The sequence below is a fragment of the Lagopus leucura genome, unplaced genomic scaffold, assembly GCF_019238085.1.
Source record: "Lagopus leucura isolate 7727_CA_CO unplaced genomic scaffold, USGS_WTPT01 Super-Scaffold_100001, whole genome shotgun sequence".
NCBI lineage: Eukaryota > Metazoa > Chordata > Aves > Galliformes > Phasianidae > Lagopus > Lagopus leucura.
Genome location: NW_024962262.1, coordinates 50048825 through 50072616, shown reverse-complemented (window position 1 = coordinate 50072616; position 23792 = coordinate 50048825). Strand labels below are relative to the sequence as shown.

The 23792-nt window shown below is 39.8% G+C and overlaps 1 protein-coding gene across 3 annotated transcripts in view; it reads left to right on the top strand.

Moving 5' to 3' along the window:
• Window positions 1-23792, top strand: part of SLC9A7 (solute carrier family 9 member A7) — a 73170-nt gene that overhangs the window by 27059 nt on the left and 22319 nt on the right. For all 3 annotated transcript variants that reach the window (XM_042867850.1, XM_042867853.1, XM_042867851.1), the window contains exons 2-12: window positions 8700-8899; window positions 10231-10308; window positions 10927-11003; window positions 11940-12052; window positions 13359-13464; window positions 13757-13898; window positions 17821-17926; window positions 18280-18368; window positions 18484-18597; window positions 21933-22044; window positions 22638-22791. In XM_042867850.1, the coding sequence (XP_042723784.1) occupies window positions 8700-8899; window positions 10231-10308; window positions 10927-11003; window positions 11940-12052; window positions 13359-13464; window positions 13757-13898; window positions 17821-17926; window positions 18280-18368; window positions 18484-18597; window positions 21933-22044; window positions 22638-22791 (1291 nt within the window). The remainder of the gene's footprint in view (window positions 1-8699; window positions 8900-10230; window positions 10309-10926; window positions 11004-11939; window positions 12053-13358; window positions 13465-13756; window positions 13899-17820; window positions 17927-18279; window positions 18369-18483; window positions 18598-21932; window positions 22045-22637; window positions 22792-23792) is intronic.

The following is a 23792-nucleotide window of genomic DNA, read 5'->3' as shown; positions in this document are numbered from 1 at the left end:
ACTTAATAAGTTTCTGTGAGGTTTCAGATGGAAGCCCAACTCTTTGCAACGGTGCAATAATAACTCTTGCTGCTGAAGCTTTATGGTGATATACTGGGATGTGTGTGGGGAGTATAAGTATCTGGGCTTTTTTTTTTTCTTTTATAGGATAGCTTAACTTCTTGCTAGTGCCTGCAATAGGTGATACTGTGTAGTTTTATTTTTTATTTTTGGAAACAGTTGACTGGGGTTTTTTTTGGACTCTGAGGAGTTTGTGGCCTCCTGTTTGAGCTATGCCAAGCATTTCAAGAGTATATACACAAATGGAGAAAAAAGCAGTAAAAAAAATATGATTGAGTAGACAGTTTTTTGTTAGATGCCATAGAGCTGTTCATGTTGTTTGTTTTTGTTGGGGTGCCTGCTAGTCTGGTCCCAAATATGTTTTGGGGGACAAAAATCTCAGTGTTTGAGTTTTCCCTCATTTGATTTAGAAGCCTGGGTTCAAAGATGCTTCAACGCTGCTCCTGCAGAAGGGCGTTGGGACTGCTAACTGGTGCTCTATAATAAAGCTATTTCTTCACAAGTCAGGAAAGACAATTGCAGGGTGATTGAAGTCACCCTGTGTTTCTGTGGTTGCCCATTGCTGCCTGTGCTTATAGGAATGCACGTGGCTTTAGTATGTGTATGATTTTCACTGCTTTGGGCTTTCTAGCTAAGAAGGAATACTTGCATTTCTGAAAGTACAACTAATCTTTTAAGATATTGTATGTAAAATACCTGGCAGCAAATACTTTATTAAATATGTTACCTGAAACAATGGTTGTGCAGTAAGTGAACTTGAAAGCACAAACAGGGAGAGCTTAATTGCAGGCTCTTATCTTACTGATAATCTCTAACAAATATTTGTGCCATCTGTAACGGACAAATACTTTACAGCTGCAGTATCTTATTTCTCTGTTGAGTGTGCCTCTTTAAATTGTCCTCTGTGGCTCATCCCGTGACTCCACTGAGTCACTACTGAAGTTGGGAATTGCCAAGAGCCTTGACTCAGTCCCATGCTGGGACCAGAGGCCACATGATCTTACCACAAGACAGCAGTCTCTTCCATGACCAAGCTTTGAATAAGCTTGGTAAGCTGTTGAATACATGGGTTTTGCTCAGTTTGTACTTACGAATGTTAGATTCCAAAGGGGAAGGGGAAGGAGAGGCAACACATTATTCCTGGTCACCTATTTGCTGCGTACTTAGGATCACATTTCTGGTTTACAGTCTTCCTAATAGTGCCTACTCATCCTTTCCAGTTAATTGGAACACACGAATTTTTTTGCAGTTATAACTGTCTTGTATAGATTTTGAACTGTGAAATGCAGTAATTTCAGATCATGGAGTGCTGGAATTCCAACATGGTCTTCTGTCTTCTGATAATTATATTTTTAATGATTTTTTTTGCTATCTTAAATTTATTGTTTAATCCTATTATCACCACTGAATAAAATATATCTGCCTTCTTCTTTAGTTCACATTCTTTTGACTGTGTTGCTACATGAGTATGTAGATCATACTAACATGACATGACCTGAAAAAAAAAAAATCCTAGAAAAAGAATAAATAAAAAAAGTCAGAACAGCCAGACATAACAGTTAGTCAGACAGTAGTTTTGGCCACCTGACACTCCTGTGGCCTTTCTGGAAAGCAAGGTTTTAAAGAAGGCAGCAATGTGCATGTTGTGTGTGTCTGGCAGCATCAAGTCAACAAGTTAATTTGATGTTTGAGTACTGTGCACTGTCTCAGTAACTTTTTCTGAATAATCCTTTTATTTATTTAAATTCAGAGTTATGCTTGCTTTGGCTTATTAGAAAAATGCCCTTGATAGTGTGATACTTGATGTCCTAGAAGGAAGAATTAGTGCAGAGCAACATTATTCCATTAATGTTGTTTGCTGTCTTTTTATGTCCTTATCTAAAACAATCCTAAAGCAATGACAAAGCGTGACCTTGAGTCTGTTGTTCAACCTATCAGATTCTGGGTATCCCCGGAGTTTTGTTTGCGTTTCAGGACTGGTATCATGTGCCTCCATTCCCTGTTGAAAAATGCTCTTTTACTGAAATTCAATGAGGACTCAGAGACAATGCCTGAATTATTTTCTTTGTAAGAAGCTCTGAAACTTCCTGATAAATCACTGTGAAATTTGAAGTGTGGTTTGTCACTTTTGGAGGCTACCTCTGTATGAGAAGTACTTTCTCTGGTGGTGCTCTGGGTTATTTGAAATAACTGTGGCATCTCAATGCACGCAAACTACCATCCTCTATTAAAATACATTGTGTATAAATATATGTACAAATTGTGTATAAATACTCTGTATTCCTGGTTTTCTGCTTTGAAGATATGTGAGCAGGGTTTTCTTCCATCCTTCTTGACAGGTTTTCCTCCATCCTTGTCTGCAAGCTGGTAAAAAGGTCAGTTTGGGAGAATGGAGGAAGAATCGTAGAATGATTAAGGCTGGAAAAGACCACTAAGATCACCTAGTCCAGCCATCGGCCCATCACTATTGTGCCCACTAACCATGTCCCTCAGTGCCGCATTGATGTGTTTCTTGAACACCGCCCAGGACGGTGACTGCACCACTTCCCTGTGCAGCCTGTTCTCATGCCTCACCACTCTTCTTGAGAAGAAATTGTTCCTAATATTCAACCTGACTCTCCCCTGGCACAACTTCAAGCTGTTACCTACTGTCCTGGGAAAGAAGGCCAATCTCCACCTCACCACAGTCTCCCTTAAGGTCATTGTAGAGCGCGATAGGATCTCCCCTGAGCCTCCTCTTCTCCAGACTGAACAATCCCACCTCCCTCAGCCACTCCCCATAAGACTTGTGCTCCAGACCCCTCACAGCTTCGTTCTCCTTCTCTAGGTTTGAGGGCCTCAATGTCTTTCTTGTAGTGAGGGGCCCAAATTTGGACTTTCATACGTGGAGAAATCCTTCCTGCATCTTTGCCTTAACTCTCAAGTATTTCTTCTGCCATCGCCTCTGTCCGCTAGAAAGGTGGTGCCAAGGTGCCTGAGATACACTGATACACTGCCCTGCCTGCCTGGCTGTGCTGTGAAGGGGAAGCAGGCTGCGTGCTAAGGTGCAACTGGGCCTTCTGCTGGTGGTGTTACCCAGCTAGATGATGGTTTGGCTTAGTGCTGATATCAAAGTGCAATGGCACTGCTTTTTTTTTTTTTTTTTTTAACTGCTGCTCTTAGTGTGTGCTTTCTCTTTGCATAAAGTACTTGTCTGAGGGGTCTAGTGTCTGTAGGAAAGAGTGCAAATTGCAGGACAGTTTAGGGTGAGGGGCCTCTGGCAAAGGTCTCATCCAACCTTCTGCTTAAAGCAGCCCCTTGCAGACCGTGTTGCTTAGGGCGTATTTGTGTGAGCTTTGCTACGTGTAAGGATAGAGATAAATCAGCCTTTGGGGGCAGCTTATCCTGGTGCTTATCCACTTTGTCATGGTTTTATGATTTTTGGTCATCAGTATTCCACACCATAACATCATGTAATGCATTGGGGGTGGGGTTTGATATCTGCCGAATGTTCGTCTGTCGGAGAAGAACTACATTTCCCCAGGAGACTTTGCGGTCAGCAAGGGGATATAACTCCAAGCAAGGTCACCTGATCCTTCTTCTTCGCCTGCTCTTCGCTGTCTGCGCTTCGCTATCTGCGCTTCGCTGCCTGCGCTTCGCCATCTGCACTTCGCCGTCTGCACTTCAGTCTCTCAACTGGACTGCACTTCTCACCCCAGCATTGTGGTGAGGTCTATACAATTCAAACAGACTCTATCTCTTTCTCTCTCTCTCTCATTGTATTTTACTGATACTATATTTAGTAAAATCATTTGTTCCACCTCAGATCAGTGCTGTTGTTTTCAAGTATTTTGGGGTCCCCTGCTTCCCCTTTCCCAGAGGCGCGGATCCGCAGATCCCTCCGCCCTGCTGGTCACGGAACTGGGCCGGACCAGCCCATAAACCGTTGACACTGGTTTTTATATTTTTTTAAATCTTATTCTTCTTCCTTTGTGTTGCAATACATTTGCTGCTGTTGGTCCTAATTCTATGCATTTTCTGAAGTCTCTCTCTTCTCTGTTTTCCTAGTGGGTAGCTGTAAACAGCAGTAAGATCTCCACTGAGTCTCCTTCAGGCAGAAATACAGTTATAACTTGTACTTGATGTGGATAGAGCCATAGCAGTCTGTGCCCAGGCCTTTTCTAGGACAAAAGAAACAGTATCTAAGCTGCTTTTAGTTCACCCATTGATCCAATTCACTGATTCACGGTTTGAATCCACTGATTGAGTTGTGTGTCATGGAGTGCAGATGCCTCCAGTTCTGAAATTTGCCGGCTGTTGAAGCTTCCTGAAATCTCAGGGCTAATTCTTCAGCAGGGAATTTGGCTGGAGAACCACTCAACTCTGGCCTGGGTTATGTGTGCCTGTCTGAACTGCTGAAGAAAAGTCTCTGGGGTGATCTGATAGTGGCCTAACGAGGACTGTAAAAAAAGAAGGGGGCTAATTCTTTGTCTGTTGTTGTAGGACAAGAAGAAGTAGTTTCAAACCAAAAGAGGGAGATTTAGACTGGACTTAAGAAAGAAGCTTTTACAATAAGAGTGATAAGGCCCTGGCACAGGTTGTCCAGAGATGTGCTGGATGCCCCAATACAATGTTCTTTATGTACCAGCTGCACAATCAGACAGGTTATACAGTCAATGTAGTGGCATAAATACTTTCCCTGTTAAAAGTGAGAATGCCAGTCACACGTTGAAGGCAAGGCATTAAGTATTAACTTCTGAGATTAGCCTTCCTGAGAATCCTTAAGGACAGTGGTGCAAACTTGTCCTTGCAGCAGTTACCACAAGCAACTTATGGCTTTTCTAAAATTGGGAAAAATGGGGAAATGGTTTGAAGTTGAGGGAGGGAAGATTTAGGTTGGACTTCAGGGGGAAGTTCTTTAGAGAGAGTGGTGAGGCGCTGGAACAGGCTGCCCAGAGAGGTTGTGGATGCCCCATCCCTAAAGTTGTACAAGGCCAGGTTGGATGAGGCCCTAGGCAGCCTGGTCTAGTATTAAATGGGGAGGTTGGTGGCCCTGCATGTGGCAGGGGGGTTGGAGATTCATGATCCTTGAGGTCCCTTCCAACCCTGGCCATTCTGTGAAAATGTTGCAGTATTTATAGCTCACCTGTAGCTCTTTGTCTCCTGCAGTAAAAGGTAGTGCTGGTTTAGTTTGTCTCTTCAGATTTCCGTCTTGATGGGCTAAAATGTTCTCAAGCATTCAAATATTTGCTCTATTGATCCACATTCTTCATTAACTCTTCATCAGTGAGACCGTGCAAGATGAAGGTAGCACGAGGCTGGCATACTGATACTTTTGTATTTATTCCTAACTTCCATCCCTTCTTTCACCTCTATATAAGCAGTAGTACTGTACCGAATTTGTGCTTGTATTGTCCTAGAAATAGCTGCTAAAGTAAGTGCATAGTGCCTCACTAGGTTTGCCCACTGAGCAGTTCCAAGTCTTATTCTCTTCTGTTCTTTTTCTGCAGCTGTTACTCTAATGTTCCAGAGATGCTTGAAGTCAAATATCTAGAGAGAATTTATAAAGGATGAACTTGCCCTCTGTATAACACATGATGACAGGCAGCTTAGGAGGGCATCTTTTCTGAAGCTGTAAATCAGGCTGTTCCGTCTGCTTAAAAAGCACTCTAGTTCTTAGGTCTTTAGTTGTTTGGGACCTTGGGGGACGGCTAAGTATATAAGCCTTTTCATCAGATGAAAAAAGTCTGTAGAAGTGATCTAACAAGTCCAGGAACTTTTTAGTGTGTAGAAGAGCAGATGTTCATTGGAACCATAAATGCTTCCCTACGGTTTTCCGTAAGGACTTTGAGCTTGTTTAGAAAAATGTTAATGACTTGAGGCTCTCTGCAGCTCACTTCTGTCAAATGTGCCTAGCTGGCACACTTCACTTGAATGCTCAGAACCTGCTCTTTATGGACTGTGTGATAACTATAGCAGCATGCCTGTGCTTTGTGAGATTAGGGATCTGTTCCACTCTTGTGACTCATCTTCTGAGTTGCCTAGTTGTTTTTTCTCTGATGACGCTTGCTGTAGGATGTGTGTGGCCATTTTGGGCCCCACATGTTTTCATACCTATTTCCTTTCTGGACTGAGCCCTGTGCAGTTCTAAGCAGGACTGAGCCCTAGCAGCACCCTCCCTTGACTAGCTGCCACTGCTTCTTATGGCCTCCTACCTTCTTGCTGGCCACCCCGAGGAAAGCAGTAGCTGCAGACTTCAGTCTCGGCTGCATCCTGATGTTTTTTCCTGCAGTTGTTGTTGGAGGAGTTGCAAGATAGCAGCCTGACAGCAGGGATCGGATGTTCCTAAACTGTGTGGTGCTTGATGTGAAGGATGTCCACTTTGATATTTTATCAGCAGGAAGGGTACAAAACAGGATATTTCCCAGCAGCTGTTGTAGCCAGACCATGGAATACTGATGGTTAAAGTATGTTTAACCTCAAACATTAAATGTGAGTTATGGATATAATTGTCATGTAGTTGAATCCAGACTTAAAATAATAGCTATGTTTTATTATAGCGGAGAAAATGTAAGAGTGAATTATGTCCAGTTCTATCATATAATCGCATCCTACTCTGTAGTGCATCCTCCTAATACAATGGCAACAAGGTTTCCCATCTGCTTTAGCAATGAATTCACTCAATGATGCTCTCTGAGCCTTAGGCTGCTAAGTCTATCCTCCTCAATGTTCTCAGCTTAGTAGCAGTACAGAGCTGGTTTTGTGCCACCATTGTGTATAAATTAATCTGTGGAGTTTTCTTTGTTGCTTCTGATTTACTGCAGGGCTTTGGCAGATGCTGGCTAGCTGAATTTCTAAGGCTGAACATCTTCCTGATGTATTATGTGAGCCTAGCCCTCTCTAGGGATGAGGGGAGTGAGAGCAATAAGTAAGTTTTGGCAATCTGACTAGTGGGGTTTGTGGAAAATGTCTGTAGCCATAATTGCCAGTGCAAATGGCTTGAAGTTGACTGGCAATAACCTGTCATTTTCTGCATAGCTGCATTTTTATTGCATCAGATAAGTGTAGCTGTAAAATACTCTGGGGTTGTATGGAATATGCTCTTTAAAACTCTGTATTTAAATTGTCAACATTTTGAAATGTCAGTAAGTATTCTTGTCTTGCTGAAGAGTTTACTTCCCTGTGTTCTCCTTGAGTACATACTTTTCTAAATAAATAGTCTGTTTTCTAAATAAAATACATCTTAATCTTCCCATTACTTTTTAATGATCTTCTTGCCGTTATGTTCTCTTGGGGACCAGAGAATAACCACCCACTCAAGTGTCACAGCTATTGTATTGTACCTTCTTTTACATCAAGACCGTTTTTCTACTCTGAACCTGAAGAGAATGGGGAGTTGGTCTTTTTTGATTTATGTTTGGTTTTTTTTTTTTTTTTTCATTACAGTTCAATTACTCTTTAGATATATACCAAAAAGTTACATTTTTTGGTGATGTGTGCTTTCTTTCTTGTTACACCTCATTTATTCTCTTGTTAATATCTGTTAACTTTATTTACCATCTGGAGAAAGATCTGTGGATGCAGAGTGAGGGTCACAGAGCAAAACCAGCTCTAACTACTGTCCTGCCAACAGAAGGATCATTTCTTTATTGACAGTCACCCATCATCACCTTTCAGCTGTCTGCAACAGGGATTAAATTGCAAATTATCTTAAGATGACAGGGAAGACTTAAAGGAGGTATCAATCTGTGTACTTCTCAGGCCAAAACTACTCTGACTATTCTTCCCATTCCTCCTATAGGGCTGGACAGTTGTTTTTCACAGTACATTGTAAAAGGAACAGTGTCAGTTAAAAGCTTATATTTCTTCAGTATTTTTTTGTTTTGATTCCTGGCATTGTCCACTTGGTTACATGTATTTAATTAATTAATTGATTGCTCATGCTAATGATGCTCATCTTACTGATAGTGTTTTCTGGCTTGATTTTCTTTAGGCTGCTTGAGTAATTATTTCTATATTCCTGAATAGCATGTCTCGTGCCTCTTGTGGTTGCTTATTTTTTTTACCTTGTTTTATTTCTGCTTAGTGAAAAGAGGCGCAGCTGACTTCTTTATGCACACCGTATGAACTTCAGTTGCAAAATTTGCAAATACACAGGAGATTGTGCAACTGCCATTGTTGGCTTGCTTAGAATTGCCAGGCAGAAAGCTGCATTATTGCTGCAGCTGTATTGTGGTATTTTACAATGAATAGTTTCAGTGAAGTATATTTTCAGTATTCAGTATTGTATATTTTCAGTAGTTATTTGGTTATATTGTACTCAGTTCTGCTCAGAAGGAGGTGAAATGTTTGTTATATCCCAGTTGTCAGCCTGCAGCACAATTCGGAGTTTTCGGAGAGATGTGAATGAGGGTGAGGAAGAAGAGAGATGAAAGTGAGTATTTTGTTTGTCTCTTTGAGCAGATAGCAGATTTTACAAATTCATCAGTATCAGCATGTTTGCTTGGGTCTTCTCTTCCTTTGCAGGAAACTGGTAGTAGCCATTCACTGCAAAATATACGTAAGCTTCTTGTGTTACACCTCAGTTGACACTCCAAACTCAGAAGCTCGGTACAGGAGCGTCAAATCAGCTTCATGGATTTTTAATCCTCTTCTTGCAGGCCTGATTGTTGGGGTAATCTTGAGATACGGCACTCCTTCTTCCAGCGGCCGTGATAAACCGCTGAGCTGCTCGCAGGAGGACAGGCCATTCACAACCCTGCTGGTCAACGTCAGTGGGAAGTTCTTCGAATATACACTCAAAGGTGAAATAAGTCCTGGGAAGATTCACAACGTGGAGCAAAATGACATGTTGCGAAAGGTGAGGGTAGAGCCAGTTCTTGTGGATGTGTGCTGTTTGGCTGCATGCTTCTCCTTCTTGAATGCTCTTAAATCTACGATTCCCTTGAATGGTAGTATCAAACGTCAGTGTTTTTGGTGGTAGCAGCACCTCAATGCTTAACTGAGAAGCACCTTTTGTACTGTGTTGCTGCTGGCAAAACTGTGTTCTGTTGCCACAGTGTAATACTTTTCCAAAGCCTTTGGCTGCTGCTGGAGACTTCGTGTACACTTCTAATATCTATAAAATTCATGAAAACCAGCAGAGCAGGAAGAGCCTGATGCTACCTTCTGTAATGTAAGGTATAGAAGGAAATGAATAGTCATTGCTTCTTGGTGTTATTTCCTTGTTCTTTTTTTAATCTGCTTACTTTCAGGAAATAGTTGCTTGTTGCATCCTGTAATCCACCAAATTAAACAATCTGGTATTAGAAACGAAACTTATCTATCAACTGTTGCTCAGATCTGCTATTTCCTTTCTTATTTTATTCAGTGGCAGGAATTAAATCTCTTCAGTGTGTAGCTATGTAGCAAAGCTAGACTTTTAAGTACAGAATTGACACTTCAGGATTGTGTCTTAAAAACACTTTCAGTAACTATGACGAGGATGACTCTGAATGACTGTGAAGGTGGCTGTTTATACGTGTACCTGTCTGCTATAGACAGCTGAAGTGAGCTGATATGAGCCCCAGTCTGGGTGCACACCCTCGTATTAGTCTTCACTAGGTCTAGTCTCACGTGTGTGCAGGTCTTGTTTGAATTATAAATGATTGGTTTTGTTCCTTTGTCTAGCATAGTCTTCCATGGATACCTGCAGCATCCACTGGAACACTTAGAAGTGATGGTGATTCCGCTTCCTGAAAACCAGACTTGTACGTGACTTGACTGGCTGGCAATAACAGTATGCTGGCTAGACTCAGGAAAAAAAAAAACCAAACAACCAACAAATGAATGTCTAAATGTAATTTCATCTGCAAATACATGAATGTCATGTGCAATTAGATACTTTTTTCAGCATCGTTTCCATTAGAATTAATTTTATTTCAAAAAAGGGACTATGTTTGGAAGTGTTGCAGGACTGTCATTGGTGATGAAGGCAAAGATTGTTTTCCTAAGTGCTGTTCCCTATGAAGAGCTGCAGTTTTTTGCTGTCGTGTCTTTATAGGGCTAAACAGTAATTTGGAAGGTCATCTTGGCCAATTGACTGTTATTTCAACACTTGAAAAATAGTAAGTGTCAAAAATGAAAGAGGAAAAAGACAAAGTGTGTGATTGTTCCTAATTTGTTTCACATTTTATTTGTTTATTATTTTAGGTTACATTTGACCCAGAAGTTTTTTTCAACATTCTGTTGCCTCCTATTATTTTTCATGCTGGTTATAGCCTGAAGAAGGTAAGTGTAATCATCTTCTGTGGAAAATTTCTTAATGGGAGACTGATCTGTTCAGGAGTGCAGTCTCCATTGCAATCATTTGTGTACATCAGTAAGAAAAATCTTGATTTCCTCCACAGATTAGGTTAGGTCGTCCTGTTTTAAGAAAAAATACTTTATATATGCATGGATATAAACACGTGTGTGTATATGCACACTATCTAATCTTGCTAATTTGTTTTCCTTTGTGCATTAGTTGCATTTGAGCTAAAAGATATGCTGCTATGAACTGTTAAATGTCCAAAGTGCAGTACATTATACTGAGAAGTAGAGTCAAAATTCAACTCCAGTGGGGGTGTTCCAGACTCTGGATAATGAAAGGACCCGGATTGTTGTTTCACTAGAAGATGACATAAATTACTCATGTGGTGCATGTTTTTAGTTTTGAAACTAAGTCTTTCTTACTGTATATCCTACATATATACATCTTACCAAAATTTCGTTGGACAGAATTTGCATTGCAGTAATGGAAGGATTTCTCTAGAATGTGGCAATGAATGCAAGTGTAACAATGCACTGTTTTTAACTTCTTTTTTTTTTTTCTTTAAACTTGTTTAAACTTTCATTTCTTCTATACAGAGACACTTTTTCAGGAATTTGGGGTCGATTTTGGCCTACGCCTTTTTAGGAACAGCAGTCTCTTGTTTTATCATTGGGTAAGTGAAATTTGTGATATCTGTCCCTTGAGTTCATTGAGCCATTCAGATAGTTTTAATTTAGTGATCTGTTTGAATGTTATTTCTGATTCTCCCACTCAAAATTAAAGCATAACTTTTGCTGAGATCTGACTTCTAAGCAATACTGATAACAAAATAATATTGTCAAGTTTGAATCACTTCACAAGTCCAGACAACTAAAGAGCAGTGTTCAGTTTTTGATCTTATGTTGTAGTCCAAAATTAAACCTTTTTAGACTTCTGTTAGAATTAACTTTATTCCGAATTGTAGGCACTACTTGTGGTAGAGTCTTAGCTATCAAATTTCTGGAGATGTCCTTTCCATTTTGCATGTGCACGTTCTGTCTCTCCCTCTCTGATCAGAATATGTACATCACTTTATGTATACATGCACATTTGGTTTAAGATAATCATGTTAGTTTACTTGCATACAATCACACAGATAATATTATTGTGTTCTTGGTGCATGGATATTCTGAAGTACAGAAATCCTGAGTTTGCATAGGTGACTTCGATTTGCATCTTTCAATTTCACTACACGGAAATACTTTAAAAGCTATTCTCAGTTCAAAGCTTTTTCTCTATGTACTGTGTTGGGAGAAGCATTACCGAGGGGAATTTTGAGCATGAAAATGTTTGCTGTGGTGGAAAAAGGAAGCAGCCTGTGGAGTTTGTGCTGGTTGTATGAACAGAATTCATGCTGTGCTTGCTTTATATTTGCCGGATCATGTCTCACTCTTGACTCAGTTCCTAGAGAAGAGTGGAGGCCTTAATTTGAGAGCTTAGACTGCAGCGCTGTCCCACAGAGCTCCAATGTAACAAAGCCCACCTGAAATATTGTTGCTTTTGGTTTTCCTTTGCTTGTTTGAAATATACTAACTTGTTTGACTTGGACTGTTTTATCCTTTCTCTTCAGGAATCTCATGTATGGGGTTGTGAAACTAATGAAGTTGGTGGGACAGCTCTCTGATAAATTCTATTATACAGATTGCCTCCTCTTTGGAGCGATAATATCTGCCACTGATCCAGGTAGCTTCCTGAGCAATTTTTAATGACCTTCCAAAATGATCCTGTTGCTAGGATTGTTGGCTGTATAACACGAATATATTAATAATTCTTTATTTTCTTTGATGTTATTCTAACATCTCTGATGTTCTGGGTGCTGTGAAAGCTATTCCATCAGTTTGGTGATTATGTGATCGTATGTTTGAGGGCAAATCCAACTTTCCTGTTCATTATACATTATTTTAATTATTTTCCCCAACAGACTCTTTTTTAACATGCTTCAAGTTTAGGGCTGAAAATAAATTATATTGGATTTAAGGATTTCTGTGTCTTTGTTGCATCTGACATTTGATATTTTTCAGAGCTATATTTGAGGGTTTTTTCTTTTTTTTTCTTCAAATGAAGTTCATACTATACAAGCTCAAAGAGAAGAATGCTCTTCTGCAAAGTAGTTTGAGCTTTTGGCAGAAAATTGAGTTATCCCTCTAAATCCAGCATGTTCGCAAAGGTGTCTGTGCTTGCCAAATCAGTCTGGAGAGTTGGTGGAAGAGCAGGGCCAAGGGATGGTGTGCTGAAGTAGGAATTGTGACATTTAAAACAGATTATTTGATGTGCTCGGTGTTGTGAAAATGGGAAGTAGCTCCTGTAATTGAGCTGAGCTCTGAGCAGGCTATGGCTGCACACTGTTTTTGGCCTTTGTGCAAAAAACTGCCATCTGATTTTTGAAGCTTATATATGGGAACATCTGAAATCATTCTTTCAGGTCAGACTGGAGCCTTTTTTGAAAGGACTGCTGTAAATGTTTAGCAGTCTTATCCATTTCAAATCCTGTGCAAATGCATGCTCCTGTGGCACAAGGTATGCTTTGGGGAACACTTACAGCCATTGGTGCAATGATTGAAAAAACAAAGCTATGTCAACAATCCACACATCAAGAGCAGCACAACATCTTTGTTGGTTATCTTATATGGAACACATTTTACAAAAAATAGCAGAGCATTCTACAAAAAATAACAGAAGTATTTTGTCTGCACTGTGCCAATGCATCATAGGGGCTTTGCTATAAATGCTGTGCATGTGGGGGGGCACAGAGCTCCTGCCTAATGAGGCTACCCTAAAACTGATGGCGGAATTGTTTACCTGTACATGGTTAGTGTTAGAGTTAGCCATGTACATGGCTAGTCTGTTTCCCAGATTGATTTTGATCCTTCAATTCTTGTGTTTTATTGCTTAAGGCAAGCTGGTAAGTCTGCTTTCTCAGCTCTCAGTTGTTCCTGAAGTCATCCAGTATGTTTTTTTTTTGTTTTTTTGTTTTTTTTTTTTCCTGCAGTTACTGTGCTGGCAATATTTAATGAGCTGCATGCTGATGTTGATCTCTATGCTCTTCTGTTCGGGGAGAGCGTGCTGAATGATGCTGTTGCCATTGTATTATCTTCGTAAGTAGCTCCTTGAATTTCTACTCTGAAATTACTTAACTGCTTTAAATGCTTTTTCTGAGGAGAAAAAAAAATAATTTTAGACATGCTGTTTTAAATTTAAGAATATTTCCTTGAACTTGACAATATATATCAGAAGCCTTTACCAAGATTCTTCAGGCATACACAGACCAGAAAGGAAAAAATTGCCTTCAGTATGGGTTGGTCTGTTCTATTGTTCATTTTCTGCTGTTAAGGATTAAAACCATTCTGATGCCACTTCTGACTTCTCATTGTGTTACTCTCTTCCTAGGTCCATAGTTGCCTACCAGCCAACAGGTGAAAACACCCATGCTTTTGATGCAGCAGCATTTTTCAAGTCAGTTGGTGTTTTCCTGGGAATATTCAGTGGTTCTTTCATGATGGGAGCAGTGACAGGAGTAGTGACAGCTCTGATATCCTTTTATATGTTAAGCTCCTCCATATGAGAAACCACGTTCAGGTGCTAACAGTGCCCACCTATTTCCTGCTGTAGCAATGGTGACTCTAGCTTATTTCAACCTGAGTGTGAAGATTTAACTCTGTCTATAGAAAGATACCCACAGAAATGACTCTTTCCAGTATAACTGTGGCCATACCAGATGTATTAACAATTTATTAATTCTGCATGCGGTGTGCTGCCAAAAGGTTTAAGGTCAATAAGAGGCTCTAAATAGATGGCCTATCATTCAGTTTTAGTAATTATGAAAAGCAGTTTTTAAGGTAATTGGAAGATAACTGGTGTTTTGTTCTGTCTTCAGCAGAATCCTTGACAGCTTTTTTTTGTTTTGTTACCCTAATGAGGTTTTTCTGAGTGTTTCTCATTCAGACTTTTTGCTGAAAATCTGTCATGCAGCTTGGAAAAGACTGTACCTCTGTCAGAGTTAACATCATGACATTGTGTGCTTTGCATGACCTGTCCTGCTCTCTTGACACTTATTTAGTTTGGTCAGAACTCTGAAGCACTCAGAGAGCAATCTGTGTGGGTTCTGCTTTGGGCTATGGCTGTAAACCTTAAGCTTGTGGTTCTTCTCCTGGAGGGGAAAAGAATCAATTTTTTTTTTTGCTTTTAGACTGAGAAGGATAACAATATTTCTGTGTGTCTCAGCTTGCTTTGATCTCCCTAGGCTTCTGAAAACTGACCAAGAAAGGGTAAAATGTGATATTTTGCACAATAATAATGAACCAGTGATTCTTTATCTTAAGCAGTAGTGTCTCAGCTGTATTTAGTTACAGGCACACTGCTCAGATTTGCCCAATCGTATCCTGCATAATGGAAACTTTTCAGATATAAGGAGGAGTATGTGCTGTGATGCTTTCGTGTTTTGTCTTCCAGTTCCACTGTTCTATGGTTGATGTGGCCCAAAATGATGATTCTTAAACTGGCTTTTAGGCCATTGGCCACCTATAGGTCTAGCTGCTCAAATGCTGTTGCTGTGGTTTTGGTTTTCTGAGCTGCTTCTAATTGCAGCTGGAATACTTGCAAATCCATTTTGTAAAATCATGTTCTAAAGCAGCAATTGGTTCTTGCTGTTTCTAATGCTTTGCTCAGGAGGGTGCTATGAGACTAGTAGGAAGGATGCTGTTCACAAGACAGCCTCTGTTTAAAAATAAATGCATAAAAATGCATAAACTGTTGCTTAATTATACAATTTTAACTATTTTATTTTGAAAAACTACTTAATGGTGTGTAATAATGTAGAAAGTAACAGTAAATGTGCATTTTAGTCTTTGCTAGTTAGAACCTGTAACTTCCGTCATGAGTGAATAGAACCTTACTCCCAAGCAATGTTCTGTAGCTCTGTCATAGCTGTGAAGGACCCATCACCATACCTCTCTACCAGCAAAGGGCATTCATGCAGTCATGCACTGTCCTTTAAAAATAGACAGAATACTTATTTTGCAAGTACATTGCAGACAATATATTTAAACATGTTCTGGCTTTCAGTGAACTGTCTTGGCCTCAAAGCCTTTGGTTATTATTATTATTTTTTTTAATAACATTTAAAGTATTGCATCATTTGGTATTTTCTTTCTAAATTGTAGAATCTACCTGGCTGGAATGAAGTGAAGCCAAAATGTTATAGCTAAGAAATAAAGAAAGAAAACTCTTTGCTTTAATGTTCAAATTAGGAAAGCAAGTAATTATTTTGAAGTATTACTTCAATTTGGTCAATTAAAATAAAATAAATAAGTGATTTTTTTTTCCTTTCTATCACCCTCCTCTTCCTCCAGAATGATGACCACAAGTCTTAATTTTGAATTTAGTAAATTACTTTGATATGTTGCTTGCATTATAATGGCAAGAGAAATAAAGTGTTTGATTCACAAGGCTGCCAGAAAAGACTGGAAATGAGGAATTGGTTCGAACGGGGCTCCTTTTCTGACTTCAGGAGATCAACCTTCCACCTCTTCTTCTCCTGTGGAGCAACAGACGTGACTGTCTAGTTGCTAAGGAAATACATGAATTCCTTTTGAGTCAGGCACTGGATAAATTTGTGGTGGGATTATCTAAGTCTTCTGTGGAAGATGGGTTGTAAGTACTGCTCGAGTGGTTGCTGCTTTAGAAGTATGATATTACACAATAAGTCTGTTGGGAGGTAGGAGTGATCCATGTAGTATAACTGTATGTCTTCAAAAATGGCAGGGAGATGGATTATGTAGGAAAAGGACCATGTGGAGAGTAACAGCTATTTAGAAAATGCTGAGTTTTGTTTAATGCCAGCAGTCGTGGAGACTTTTTGATCATGATTTGCGCTTTTGTTTTGAGTTCAGCCTTCTGGCAAAGTAGGGTTATGTTTGAAGTTGCATCTGGAATATGTGCTTCAGAGCCCTTCCCTTCTCTGAACCATGTGGAATGCCAACAGGAAGCAGTAGTGTGGGTGGGGAGCAGGTAGCCATGCTCAGGAGTGCTTTGTGCTAACCACTGAAATGCTGCCAGCTGTTTGCCTCTGGTGTTAATCACTTGTGGCTGTGAATACCGTATTCTGTGACAAAGCCCTTGGGAGACTGCTTCCAGTGAGTCTTGTGGGCCAACTGAATGCTTCTTGCAAGAATCACAAAGAGTGCTGTGAGCTGCAGACCTCCCAGGGCCTGTGAATTTCCTGTGAAAGTAGTGCTCCTCATTGTTTTTAATGTAGTGAACCATGACTCCCCAAGTAGCTGTGTTGCCATTAGCTTTGATTGTGTAATGCCACAGAGAGCCCTGGGTGCAGCTATATTATACGTGGAGAGGAGTGGTGGATGATGGTGCAGCCCTGATGTCTCTGTCAAGGTGCTGATTGCCTTCCTGTAGACAGGGAAAGTGCTACATCTTGCTGTTCCAAGTCTCCATACTGTTGTTCTCTTGCTGTTGCCCTGCTTGGATTTCAAAGACTGCCAGCCATCAGCCTTCAGAAGGAACAGAGGTTTCTCTACCACTCCTGTAGCACATTATTACTTTCTATAACTCCCTGTACAGTTGTGTAGCTATCAACACCTGAGCTATAGTAAGCTGTGCTATTTACGTGTTGCCAAAATAGTGAGAGAAGGGAGGAAAAAAATTCCCATAAATGGGAAGAAAAATTTTGAAATATGTGGAGAGCTGTATTTAAGGCAGCTGAAACTTGTTTCACTATTTGCTACCTATGTGAACTGTTAATTCTGTGTGTTTGGCATTATTCAAGTTCTCTCATTTGGAAGATAAATTTGTTTTTTCTTCCCATGGAAAATGCTGAGCTTGCTGTGGTTGTGCTGGTGTTTTATCCAAGATGTATCAACACAGGGAGAAGAAATCTATCTTTTTGTAGGCAGGATATCAGTTGTACCTTAAAAATGCAGAAATATCCAAACTGGCTGAAAAATACTTCTCCACAAATCTGAGTGGAAAAATTCTGATAAACGTGCTTCATCCCAAGGTTTCTGTAGTTGAGATCATCCCTGTAAATGAAACACTTCTGAATGCATTTTATGGTTTATCTGAAGGTGACCAGTGAGTATGCGTGTGCAAATCATTGTCTAAAAATAAAATATACTGTGAGGGGAAAAAGAAAAAGCAATCTGAATGGAACACTGAGTATATATCCCTTCTGTGCTGGTACTTTGCAGGGAAATGTGGTATTGAGTAAGCTATTAGTTGAAAGAGGTGAGTTATGCTGCAGCTGTGCAGCACACATACCTAAAATTAACGACGTGAAAGTTATTGTGATATTATGATGTTTTTCATGCCAAAAAAAAGGGTTTTTTTTGGACTAGCACTGGTTATAGCACATAAAAGTGCTTTTTGTAAATGTTAGATAGAGAGAATCTGAAGGACCAGTGGGTTTCTTTTATTTGTGATCCCTTAACAAATGACTTAACGTGACGAAGTTTACCAAGTTACACTGCTTCCCTCTACTGGAAACGGCTCTCTTCTTCTTAATGTCTTGGAGCACTTTCCTGCTAGCAGAAGCCTGTGGATTTACTGGTGAGTTGGTGGCTTTGAGCACACTAAGAGAATTCCTGCCCATCTTAGCCATGTATGCATGTTCTCATTAAACCTTCCTGTGAGAAACATGATGTTTGCATTAAAGCTTCCCTGTATTCTGTACAGTACAGTAGAGGGTGGAACTCACTGTGCAGTAAAAGCTCTTAAGAACAGCTTTCATTTGGCTTAAAAGCATCTGTGTCCCAGCATGCCCAGCCCCATCCTTCGTTTGAAAATGAGGTTGATAAAATCTCAAGGTTAAGGGTAACCTAAAAGGACTTGAGAAGGGAAAATATCTTGTGCTCGCATAGTAAACAGACTGATGTATTTTTTACATGTAATTCTGTTTACAGGTGTAGTGGCTGTCCTGTTCTGTGGAATTACTCAGGCACATTATACGTACAATAACTTGTCAGTTGAATCAAGAAGTCGCACTAAGCAGGCAAGATCCTTTCACCTTTTGTACTATTTGTTTCTATAGTGCTGTGTACTGGTATTTTGAAAAGCATATTTATTGCTTGGCCTTTAACATGTTATTTTTTTTCTTCTTTCCTTAGCTATTTGAGGTATTGCACTTCCTGGCTGAGAACTTCATCTTTTCTTACATGGGTTTGGCACTGTTTACTTTCCAGAAACACATATTCAGCCCAGTTTTCATCATTGGAGCTTTTGTATCCTTTTTCAGTTTGTCTGAGGCTTCTCTATTTTCATGTGCGCCTGTAGACTGGTGGTGCATTTTAGCTTCATCAAATAAATGACACTGACCAAATAAATGGTGGTTGACCAGAGTATTCCTGTGTCTTGCAGACACAAGAAGTCTAAGAAAATATTTAATTAACCCTTATATCGAAGCCCTGAGGCCTCTGCCACAAAGTTGTTGTCTCTGCACCTAAGTGGGTACAAAGTCATATATATTCAACATATCAGTAAATGGATATGCTTTCCTCCACGTAGCTGTAGCACAGAGGAACTTTCAACACCTGGATTTGCAGATTTCCTTCCTAGCTAGGAAACATCAGTTTCAGCAGAAGGGGGAAGCAGCGTGCTGCTACATTTATCAGCATAGGCAAAGGGAGTCGCTTACTTGGGAAATGTGAGTGCCTGCTGCACAGATATGGAGAAACATTGAATCTAAAAGTAAAGTGATGGATGAGCATACTAGGGAATTCTTGGTGAAGAATAGTTCACCAATGCAAATTATTTGAGTTGTTTTTGTTTGTTTGTTTTTAATATCTTCTGCTTGTCTGTTTTTCCTAAGGCGTAAGGAATTTACAGATGACATTCAGGACTCTGATTTTTATCTGTTCTCATCTCAAATGTATATGTTGCCCACCTGGAGAAGTTATACTAGATGAATTTAAGAGTCCGAGTGGAGTGGAAAAGAAAAGAAGCTGGGGGAATGAGGGGGAGAGAGGTTTTTGGAGAGGGGGATGTGTGCCTGGATTGGTCTGTTATTAACTGTATCTACATCAAGTGTTAATGTCTCTTGGGAAAGGAAGACTCAAAACTTTTATTCTTCTCCAGACCTTATGATTCAAAAAAGTATGTTGCATCATGTAGGTTAAGCATGCATGGTGTTGTGGCTATGAGCTGAAATGCATCTTCAACTTTCAGGGCTCCTGAGTTACCAAAGAGAGGAATCTACATTGTAGTCTGGTTTTTCCCATTCCCACAGTTAATATCTAGTTCTTAAGGCTGGAGAAAGCTTTGTAATAGTGCCTTAAGAGGGATTTGCATGACGTCAGTCTTTCCAAGACTGACATTAGAAATCATATACAAACTCTCTTTGATTCTTGACAGTAATTTGTAACAAGTGGAATAATAAGTGTTCATCCCTCTGCTCTTTCCCAGTCTTTCCTCTAGAGATGTTTGCAGCATAGGTGAAAGCACTTTGAGAGTGTCAGTTTATGTAAATGGAGAAATAGCTTAGGATTTCTGTGAGTAAGAGATTGCAGAAGTTGTCAGGGCAAACAAGGTAGAGGTAGAAGGTTTTGACTTCTAAACTTTTCTTCTTGATTTTTCACCAGTCTGATCCAAAAGAAAAATTGTTCCTGTTGCTTTTGTCAGTGGAGAAGACAATAATATGTGCCTCAGCTGTTGATGGCAAGCAGTGCTTGTAATGCTGTTGTGTTCAAACTTTTGTTCAAACTGGTATCCAGTTCCCATCATCACTGGCTGACTTGTTACCTGGCTCTCAGCTGCCTCAGAACCGAGCACTTTGGTGGTAGTCTCCCTCAGATAAGCTGGGAGTTGCTAGATTCATCTCTCCTCGTGCCCCCTTTCAAAACAGATTGTATACTTATTCCTTCACTGTATTCCTGGAGGCTTGAAAATTCAGAGCAATTCAGAGTGTGATTGAAATGATGGACACGGAGGTTCATGTCTTGACTTCTCTCTGCCTACTGCAGGAGTAGGTCTCTTTGCCATGGAGATAAAACTCAGGAAGCATAAAAGCGGCCTATTCTAGAATGTGTTTATTTTTTCTCCACCTTACTCTTTCTCTCATATCTATACTACTTCTAGGGATTTATCACACTTATCTTTATTTATCTTTGATCATTTACTTTTCTGAAACACTGACAAAAATGTTCCACATCCTCACATCTTTTATTTCTGAATTAACAAATGTTCAGGATCCCGACGACCACTGGTTGAAGATACAGATGAAATAGTTGTCTGGGGTGCTGAATGTTGTAATTTTTTTGTTTTTGCTATACCCATCTGTCCTCTGTCCAAGCTATGCCATCAGTCTTGTTTCTCCTCAGAATTTCTGTTCTATTCTCTTCCTGCCCACCTACTTTTACTGCATTTTTCACATCTCTTTGTACTACAACACTTAACCTTTGTTACCTCTGGTGTAGCTTTATTTATTTTTTTTTAATTTTGAGGAAGATGAAGGGTGCTAGCACCCACATTTTGCCTTAGCAGCTGCTTTCCCCCTTGAGTTAATGCCTTATGGAGTGGGATCTGGGGGGATATGTAAACATCATTACTGTTGAAAGAGAAAGGTTGGACTGCAAAGGCAGAGCTAAAGCCTCAGTGTCATTAGCAAAATCCTACTCATTCTTCCTACAGGTGTTGGTCATGATGGTAACTTCTGCAGTGCCTGAAAGAACTGCAGTAAAAATTGCTTGGAATAACTGCATGAAGCTTTTTGTGAAAGTAATGATCAAAATCTTCGCTCCGTGGAGGTGGACTATATTGTTTTACTTCAGTATTTGGGTGTAACATCAACCCAGATAAGTCTTGAGTTCTTTCATAAATGCTTTTGTTTGTTTTCCACAAGAGCTGCTTCATTCTTCTAATGTTGATATCCTAGCAGCAAATAAACAGTATTGTGTTGTTGTGTAATAGGATTTCAGCTTATTGATCTAATTTGTACCCAAGTGTTCCTTAGATGGGTGGAGCATTTATTCAGCTTTCTGGTTATTCATTGGAACCATAGTGCAGGAGGGCAGGAGCTTTTCACTTACGGTTATGAATTTTTGCAGTACTTTTTCAAAGCTTTTTGAACCTCACTCTAGTAATGATGATTATTTTTTAATTCATCTTTGTAGTTTCTCTGAACATTTAAATGCCCACTGACCAGTAGGTCACATTGCCTCTGTAAGAGCGATGGTAGTGGACTTTTAGCTGGTCTTTTATACTGACTTTCTTTCAATGCTAGGGCTGCGTTTCTGCTGGTCTAAAATGCAGTCTTATGTTGGAGGTAGTAGTTGCTTATAATGTGATATTTTAAGTTTTTGTTTGCACAGCTGATGGTCTTCGTACTAGATGTAATTTAACTTCATTAAAAACACATGGTTCTAATAGTCTGCATTTAGTGCAGTGAGTTCATTCTGCACAGATTTGGTGAAAGTCTGTTCTATATAGACAGGAATAGCATGACACTTGATATTGTTGCATGAATTTCTCATTAAAACAGAAGTTTCATGTTAGAGCCAGGTGCCCAAGACTGTGTTGAAATCCTGGGAAGGTGAAATCCTTAACCCTCAGCTGTGATCAGATTGCGATCTTTTTGGGAAGAGCTGCACACATCTACCCCCTCTCCTTCTTGCTGAATCTGGGCAGAAGGCATAAGATCAGCTGGAATTTTCAACACATGATGATGTTTTCAGGTAAAAGAGCAAAAATGTTGGGTAGAGCAAGAATTCTTTTTAAATTGCAAGATGTGGATTATGAAAGCAGGAGATAGTTCTGCAAATGTGTAGGTTTCCTTAACAGGGGACTTGGCAGCTGTAGCATGCTCTCATGTGTCTTTCAACTGTCATAGAAAGTGTAATGTCTAAGAAGAGTGACATCGTGAAATGACAGCTGCTGGCAGCTTACGATCACCTCATGTTGGGAATGGAGTATTTTCAGTTCAAGTGTTGAAGAAGTGTGCATATTCATTTAGATTCAGGGAGCTGCTCGATTACCAAAACTTATTTTGCTGTTGTCCACAGCTTGTTTTTTTTCTGCATTTCTTTCCTATTAATTTATGAATAATTCTTAACACTTGTGGATTCAGCAAGTTACAGTCTAAGTCATCCCAGGGCATAATTTATCAATGAAACTGAGGGAGTTAAAACTCTTGTGAGATTACTCTGAACCCCTTGCTTTCTGCTTATCACTTTAAGCCTGTATGTCTGGAAAAGAAAGGAAAGATGCTGTATTATGACGGTGTGATTGCACTTCAGAAGTTCTATTTCATTTTTTTTTTTCCACACAGGTCTCAGGGGAGCCATGGCCTTTGCCCTGGCTATACGAGATACTGCTACCTATGCTCATCAGATGATGTTCTCAACAACTCTCCTCATTGTCTTCTTCACTGTGTGGATTGTTGGTGGAGGCACAACTCCCATGCTGTCATGGCTGAACATCAGGTCAGTATGTAGCTGTGTGCTGGGGAAACTTCACTTTTCAGGTGGTAAACTTGTTTGATGCTTGCTAGATATGCTCTAGGTATCTAGAACATTCTAATGTTAGTGCAGGCTGGTTCAAAAACAAAACAAGATGTTGCTGGTATTTGGCCTAAGCTTCCTAGTGGTCTGTGAGTAAGCGTGTAGATCCTTGTCAGCCCAGTAGGATGTGGGAATAGCATTGCTAGATACAAAAAAGAAAGTATTAGCCAATCTGTTTCTATATTGACTTCTCATCCTGTATTTCCCCATCTTCTGCCTATGGGTAATGGTTGTGTTGTTTTCCAAGTTAGATGGAGATTTTAATGCTATACTGAATGCACTTTAAACATTTATCTGAACAAAATTAACAGCCTAAACAACATCTCAGTCTGAACAACTGAGATAAATAGGAACCTGCTTATCTGTGTGTTTCCTCTGTTTTGAAGTGATCTATGGAAATGACAAACAACACAATTATAGCCACTTGTCTGTAAATTCTGGTCAATACTTAGCACTTTAGGGCTGCAAGTGTTTGAGACTGCTTATCAACAGAAGCCCTAAAGAATCATGATTCAATTCTTAAGGACAACTTCTGTTGGCAATCTGAAAGCTTTGGTAGTTAGTGTGGGGAGGGAAGAAAAGTACAATGGAGCCTAGTTATGCTAACCAGAATGTCTACTGTTGTATTGTGCTAGAACAGTAAAAAGCAAAGATAGTTTCTGTCTTAGGAAGTACTAACAATCTTCAAGGATTGTTGCTCTTCTTGTAAAATTTCAGTGAACTACTTGTAGTAATAGGTAGCAAGTGCTTTCTAGATTGGGGGGGGAAAAAAAAAGTATGAATGGATCAGCTGAAGCCAAACTATCTGATACAGTAATGTCAACAGCAAGTTTTGAAGTTTATGGGATGAGCTTACTACAAACTGTGATATGTCAGACTGCCTGACAACCTGTCATTAAGGATATGTATTTGACAGAGTTGAA